We start from the raw sequence: 8,078 nt of genomic DNA, 5'->3' as shown, positions 1-8,078 counted from the left end.
CGATGTTGTTAAAACAAAAAGGGGGAGTAGGAGCTTTGACCCCTCAGGAACAACTTGACAAAGCTACACATGCTTTGAACTTCTAAATTGCTGGTCTGAAAACGGTATCCCAATTCTAAAACATTTTGCCTCTGTGGCAGACGACAAGATTGATGCAGCCAAAGCACTGGCACAGCCTAACAAACTGGGATGTTGGCTAGCAAAACAAACTAGCACCACGCCAACAGCTTTATCAGGACTATTAGCAGACGTTGATTCTGTAAGGCATGCAACTGTGCAGAATCGTGCAGCTACTGATTTTTTGCTTTTAGCGCATGGGTATGGTTGTGAAGACTTTGAAGGAATGTGTTGCATGAACTTGTCTGACCATTCGCATTCAATTTCTGCAAGTATTCAACAACTACGAGATGGAGTACAAAAGCTGAAGGAAAGCAGTGGATGGCTTGATAACCTCTTTAGTAGTTGGGGCATTTCAGGATGGCTTAAAGATGTGATAAGAACAGGATTTGTCGTTTTGCTTGTTGCATGTATGTTGCTGCTATGGGTGCCCTGTTTGTAGTCTTTTCTGCAAAGGGCCCTGCAGAGAACAATAAATGCCGCTTTTTTGGTTGAAAAACAAAAAGGGGACCTGTGGGAGCTGACAGCTGGTTTGAAGGCCTTGCAGTCATCCATCTAGAGCTGATCATCATGTACCCTTGAATGTATTTGAATGACCTGCTAGAAGGAGGCACGCTCACCAGAAGAAAGAGGAACAAGAGCCACAAGAAGAGAAAGCTTTTGGACAAACAGGATGATAAACGAAATATGTGCTTATGTAATTTGTAGCCAATGACAGGTTGCTTGTAACATGTTATATCCGATGAACAAAAGACATGCTTTATGTCAAAGGTATAAATATGGCTAATTTGTAATAAGGTGAGCTTTTTGCCTTTCGCCACCATTTATGTGTATGTGCTTATGTCGCATGTGCGTCTCAACCACGACAGCTATACCCACCAACACTGCTTTGAATTCCTTTCTACTGTAGTAACAACAAACGAGGGAAATACCTGAAGGCCCAACTCCAGAGAAACTTTCAGGAGAGTGATGTCTGGCAAGCTGTCCATGAGGGTTGCTATTTTAAATGCATCCTGGGCAAGTTTGAAGATGTGTGATGAGGAGTGGATATTTTTCTGGATGGATTCTAACACTGTTTCCAGCCTCCGAACATCACCTGCAAGGTGTAAACAGGATCACCAAAATGGAACAAACTCCCAAAACACCCAAAGGTGCGTTACAACTGAGCCTGCACTGTTATGCAACAATAAGATGTCTCTGTTATATGCACTTTGTTTTTAGAAACCTTCCATAATTAAATCACATATGAATCAAAGATACAAGACAGCACACACTCTCTAGTGTCTGATGGTGTTAGCGCAGCACAGAGCCAAAAGTCATTCTGATTTGTGAATTTTAGAAGTGATTTGTCCACTCCTGGGTCTCACCGTCAATGTCATGTGTCAAAAGAACAAAGAGCTGTCTCATCAGCCTCGCATCAAGCTCATCTAGCTACCATCCAGCTAGCTTAACTACTTTGCTAGAAAATTACGTGACAGGTTTAAGCCAGTTCAGTTTGTTGTACCCATTTCAAGCTCATGTCAGGCTACAATTTGGATTCCTAATTACAAGTTTTATGATCTGTTTACTCCATGCAATATTAAAAGCATACATTTAGCTGAGTACATAACTGACAGCAATGTACCTTTGGCTGCTGTTAGCATGGTTGATGCCAGCTCACACTGCTGGGATTCAATGTGACTTAGGGTGAACCAGCGCGGATACCGGTTTGGAACAACCGATGCAATGTGGTGAGGGCGGGACATGTCTCCTGAAGGAGCAGTAGATTCCAGTACCAGCAACCTGAAAAAAAGGAAGAAATGCTCTTTCATTATATCATTACTATGTTAGGTTACTTGTGAACTGAACTAAAGGTGCAAGAAAACTTGGCCTCGCCTATGAAATGTACCTTTTTCGTTGCAAAGAAAAAATAAATATTGGAAAATCATTTCTCTTCTTGGGGAATCTTAAAAGTCCATTGGTCAAACTTGTCTACATCAATGGGCATCTGCAGAAACTCACAGGAAAATTAAGCTGCCCCTTAGCCAAGGCAGCAGAGACTTTCTGCATCATGCATAGAGCTGAAGTTTTTCTCCCTGTCTTCTTTCCATCTTGGCACCACAGCCCTCAAAAAGGAAAGTGGAGCATTTTTTACTGTACTGAGAACAAGACAATATTTTTCAATATTTGGAACATACCTTCTTTGCCTACATATGCTCAAAGTGATGGAGAAGGGTGTTTGAGTCATTTGGATCTTCATCTTGCAATAAATTCAGGCATGAAATTATGTCCAAAATGACATTTTACTGTTTAACTACTACTACTTTTTAAAGTCTATAAACTTTAGCCTATCACCGTTTTATAATGTACCATAATCTGGTGTTAGGGTCCCAAACAGCAGTGACAGAGGAAGCTTCCTTTAAAATTACTTCTCAGACTCTGTTCTCTAATCCTGAAGCAAAAATTTCACTGAGAATGCATCAACCTACAACAGTCTTATCCAACAACAAGAATTCACACTTTGAACATTCAAATTAACTTCTTTTTTGTTGACTACCACAACCCAAATGACAGCCCACAACAAAGACTCAACTGATGTCCCTTACTATAGACTAGATACAGAGAGTATACCAGATACTCTATAAATGCCAGTGCAAAAAGTAGGAATGAACAAAAATAGACATTTTTATTCAATACAAAGAGGCACCATTTCAGGACATGAATTGTTAACAGGACATCAAATGACAGTCATGAGGCAATGTCTAGAAGAATAGCCTTTCCAGTGCTTAGCTTCTTGATCAGGGCTAATATCAGAGGTCTGTTTCTACCAGCTTTCATGTGTAAGTGGTTTTCTAGCAGAAAGTCATCTGGGAGGACAAAGGAAGTTCGATCTTTTGTCAACATAATTGCAACTGCTGAACACTGAAAATCCAATGCATTGGAGTTTTCTGTGATAGAGTATTTCTTGTGGGATAAGATCATTTAAACATGTTACAATTTCTTGTGCCTAAATAAATACCCAAGTTCTGTAAGCAACTGTGGTGCATGTCATTTTTTTTTCCCATGTAAGATAGTTTTAAGTTCTATCAGTTTTCTGCAGGTTCCTGAAGCCTATGACAGTATATTTAAGAATTTAGTGATAAAGGTAATTTTGAATATATGGGAAGGCATCTAGCAGGCAAATAAAAATACAACACATCACACATAAAACTATCAGCAGGTTATATTAACATTTCCAGACACATATATGTGCATGCTAATATGAAAAAAACCCAAACCCTTCCCTTTTAATTTGTATCAAGTCAAATCCATTCTCTAGTACCACTAAGACACCTCTTTATATACATAAAAATATCTATAAACTCATTTTTTCCAAGCATAGAGAGGCTGGAGGCAGAGATGCATTATAGGACAGTTTCCACAAACAGTAAATATCCCAACTACCTAATGAAAAAAGGGATTATTAGGTAATGAGTAGCAGTAAACAGACAAAGAGCATGAAAGAAAGAGGCTGTTTTGGGGAAATCAGTTTGAATCCTATACCCCCATATTCTGTCACTATATGTTCTTGTAAAAAGTTTCTCTCCACCTTTCTTGCAGGCTCCCACCAGGTCACCCCAAAGCCTTCTTTCTCCAGGCTGAATAAACACAATTCTCTTAGCCTTTCCTTGCATGAGAAGTGCTCCATCCCTCTAATCATCTTAGTGGCCTCCTCTGGACTCACTCATCCACCAAGTACCCCAAAGTCCTTCTCAGAAGGAATGCTCTCAGTCCCTTCATCCCCAGCCTGTATTTATACTAGAGGTTGCCCTAATCTAAGGTGCAACATCCTGCACTTGCTCTAATTAAACCTCATGAGATTCCCATGGGCCCACTTCTTGAGCTTATTCAAGCCCCTCTGGATGGCATCCCATCCTTCAGGTGTGATCCTGTTTCACAGGTATAAATAGACACTGTACATTTATGATTCTTATACTGTGGTTACTACAGACATTGATTACTTTTACAGACAACAGAACCAAAACACTTTCTCTTTAAAGAGGAAGAATGCTTACTTAGAAAAACAGCCTAGGTCTTGATTACTATGGGTTTTCCCCTTTTCCTATCCTCTACTTGTGCTCTTTCTAGACAACTCCTGAATACATACCGCATGGCTCTCAGTGCAGTTTTGTATGCCAATTCAGCATCATGAGGTAGGAGAGAGGTGAAGAGATACTTGGCAAATGTGTGCATTGGAACACTCTCCCGATGGATGACTTCCCCTAAACCACTATATGGTCCACCTGCAGGAAAGAGTAACAGAATGTCAGCCTTTACACACTGCTAAAACCCATCTTCTGGGCCTTTAAAAGCATTCACTACACCTTCAACTAGAAGTCGTATTCAAAGACAAAGTTTGCTGTGCAAAAGGTAAAGTTTCTTCCTCTTTTCAGTGAAATATGTAACACATCACATACATACAATGCATTACAAGTGTATTAAATACCATATATTATTTGAGGAAACAAGACAGGCTGCAAATTGTATAGTACTAAGCACACTACCAGTGCACATAGGTATGACAGAATGGTTACAAAGCTCCACAGGGCTCATTCACCAAGCCTGAGGTATGCAAAAGTAGAAAGCCTTAATCCTAGCTTTGCCTCTACACAGTTATATTGTGCACATCAATCCCTATGCACCCCAGCGGTGTGTGACTGCTTTATCACAAATTCACCAGGTAAAAAGAGACCACAGTGGAAAAATGTGCATCTTCAAGTGAAGTTACATGACCAATTGCCACAGAAGCACCTGATCCCTCAAATGTGTCACCTGACATTAGGCATTTAAATAATCATTTGGTCTGGACTTTGTTGTGACCCAAGGGCTGGGTCCTGTCCTTGGGTCACAACAACCCCAGGCAGTGCTACAGGATTGGACAAGAATGTCTGGGAAGCTGCACAGGAAAAAGGACCTAGGGGTGCTTGTCAACAGCGGTTGAACATGAGCCAGCAGTGAGCCCAGGTGGGTAAAAAGGCCAGTGGCATCCTGGCTTGGATCACAAATGGTGTGGCCAGGAGGACCAGGGAAGTGATTCTCCCCCAGTACTCAGCACTGATGAGGTCACACCTTGAGTATTGTGCCCAGTTCTGGGCCCCTCACTATAAGAGGGACATTGAGATGCTGGAGCAAGTCCAGAGAAAGACAACAGAGCTGGTGAAGGGTCTGGAACATAAGCCATATGAAGAGCAGCAGAGGAAGCTGGGGGTGTTTAGCTTGGAGGAAAGGAGGCTCAGGGGTGATCTTGTCAGTCTATACAACTACTAGAAAGGACATTGCAGCCAGGTGGGTGTGAGTCTCTTCTCCCAGGCAACAAGTGACAGAACAAGAGGAAATGGCCTCAAGTTGTGCCAGGAGAGGTTTAGATTGACTGTTATGAAGAACTGCTTCACTGAAGGGGTGGTCAGACATTGGAACAGGCTGTCCAGGCAAGTGGTGCAATCACCATCCCTGAAGCATTCAAAAAAGTGCAAATGTGTCACCTACAGACATGTTTTAGTAGTGAACACAGTGGTGCTGGGTTAATGGTAGCACTTGATAACCTTAAGAGCCTTTTCCAGCCTAAACGATTCTATGATTCAGAGGAGACTAGGACAGATTGTGCATCAAAGCTGCCTCTGTTAGTCCATTATAGCCACATGATCTTAAAAATTCTGGGGTTTGTGCGAAAACTGCCCCATTGTTGGGGCAATAGATTTTGCTCACTCGGTGCAGTGTAGATTTCAACTTCGTAACAGCAGTATTAGGACTGACAAAACCAACAAAGTCAATGCAACTATTTACTTGCCACGTTCTACATGTTCACAGTCATACGAATCCCATTTCCACATTTTTCCTGCAACCTTAAGACTGTTATTCCTGTTAACAGGAAAACTGTGTTGAACAGTTTTTGACTTCAGAGACTAGAGATTCAGGCATTAAATGCTGCAAGATACAGAAAAAGAATCTTATACTAAGTGGTACTGAATTATTATTGCACAGATAGCATCCAGCAGTCCTATAAGTTACTACTACTTCTTCTGGAGACTCCAACCCACTAACACTTCGATGGATGGATGGACAGACGGATGGACGGATGGATGGATGGACGGATGGACAGATGGATGTGTGAGTTCTCTTCTTCATGTGGAGCCAATATGTGTCATTTAAACTGCTTTCAGCAGTGGTTCAAACTAACATGGCTGACTGTACACTGAAGCAGATGAGGAGAAACAGCCAAGCTGTTCCAGCAACCTTTTTCACTGGTGCTTTAGCACAACATGCAAAGATAAAAATCACCAGGCATGAAAAAATTCTGAGCTCCATAGGTGGGCATTTCTGAAGGCAGGGCCTGATTACAAAGGAAATGTCATTGAAGATTTAGTAGGTGACAGTGTGTCTCATAATCATTTAGAATGAAGTTGAAAGCCATTCAAAACTAGCTGCCATTGCGTGAATGAAAGAAGCCATTTCATGTATGTTTGCCAGTTGGTGGTCCAGTCAGAAACTCAGTTAGGAGACAAAGGATACATGACAAACCATTTATATGAAAATATATTCTGCCATTAACATAGCAGTCAAGCAAAAAATTAGAACAGTTCTCTCAAAACAGTCTTACGTTCTGCTTTCCCACGCACTCAGATGGTAGCTACATACAGCATGCATTAATCTGCATTAACAGCACAGAAAACAGCTTAATATTGGATTAAGTTTTCTTTATTGTAATTGCAGGACTTTAACTAAAAACCCACAATTGATATGATTAGCATCTTAAATCACTGCACAGCTTTTCCTACGTGTGGGCTGGTAGTTTCTGCCTAACATGGAGTAAACTGAAACTATTGCAGGAAAGCCACATTTCTCATCACACATTAATGCAAGACCATTGTTGCACACTGCTCACCATGGCAATTTTTTAGGTAGCTATATTAGATTTGCTGCTATAATCACTTCTTTACTACTCTAAGAAAACATTAGAAGAATTTCAGTGATCAGCGTAGTACACTAGAATTATCAGAGACTATGGCAGAGAAATCCTGCCTTTTCCTCATAAAATATCCTTACCAGTAAATGGGTGAGCAAATTGATTTTATAATCCATAGGAATCCTGTGCAGTAGTTAACAGCTAGATCTAGCCAGCAGCTGTTCTTGTCCAAAGGCCATAAAGCCGCAGTACAGCCACACCATGATGGAAACTCTTCCTATGGTACAGCTTTTCTGTGATTTCAAAGGCACAAGCCTTTAACAATCTGGGCAAAAATAGTGACTCAAAGCTGAGGACTCTAAACATACTGCACCTCTTCCACTAAAAAGGAAGTCTTAAAAGACTAACATCTTACAAAAGAAAGCAGAACATGACTGCTGTGTAACAACTTCACAACTTGCCTAGAGTAGTACCACACTCCCCATCAACCCTTGATCACACACTCTAAAACTGGACCACGCCTCTGGCTAACTTTTCTTCTAAAGTTTTCATTTCCATTTATAAAAATCAGAAACCAGAAAGAACCCCAGAACCCACAAGACTACTCTCTGAATGTGAGTCTGAAGTGGTACATGTTCAGCCTTTTTAGAAGTTAAGGCAAAAGCATGCACTTCTGTGCACGGATTTCATTGCAACACTGGCTAAATCCCAAACACAAACTGTTTGTCTTGGTCAAAACTTAGTCACAAGACCAGGTCATAAGGCTCAATATATGACATCATACTTCAATTTTCACATGTGATACAAACTTCAAAGACAAGTAATTTTCCTAACTGCCACAAACAAAATGCTGCATTTCTGTCTCAGCAATTTTAATGGAATTTTCTGAGCCCTTTGGTTGAGAACAGAGGTAGAAATCTTCACACGTATATAAAGCTGCCACTTGAGTCCTTTTTTCAGGATAGAAGGAGCACCCATAATTTTGCTACCTGAGAACAGTTAATGATAGCTGATGTATTATATAGCAGCAAGCCTCGAT

At 40.9% G+C, this 8,078-nt stretch overlaps 1 protein-coding gene across 1 annotated transcript in view; it reads right to left on the bottom strand.

Moving 5' to 3' along the window:
- Positions 1-1,049: 1,049 nt before the first annotated feature.
- Positions 1,050-8,078, bottom strand: part of LOC103810636 (zinc finger SWIM domain-containing protein 6) — a gene marked incomplete at both ends in the record, with an annotated part of 29,667 nt that continues 22,638 nt past the window's right edge. The window contains 3 exons of the mRNA XM_009083549.1: positions 1,050-1,213; positions 1,742-1,899; positions 4,244-4,379. Of these exons, the coding sequence (XP_009081797.1) occupies positions 1,050-1,213; positions 1,742-1,899; positions 4,244-4,379 (458 nt within the window). The remainder of the gene's footprint in view (positions 1,214-1,741; positions 1,900-4,243; positions 4,380-8,078) is intronic.

The sequence above is a fragment of the Acanthisitta chloris genome, unplaced genomic scaffold (assembly GCF_000695815.1).
Source record: "Acanthisitta chloris isolate BGI_N310 unplaced genomic scaffold, ASM69581v1 scaffold16781, whole genome shotgun sequence".
NCBI classification, from domain to species: Eukaryota; Metazoa; Chordata; class Aves; order Passeriformes; family Acanthisittidae; genus Acanthisitta; species Acanthisitta chloris.
Note: the sequence above shows the minus strand (reverse complement) of the source record. Positions and strands in the feature narration are given on the sequence as shown.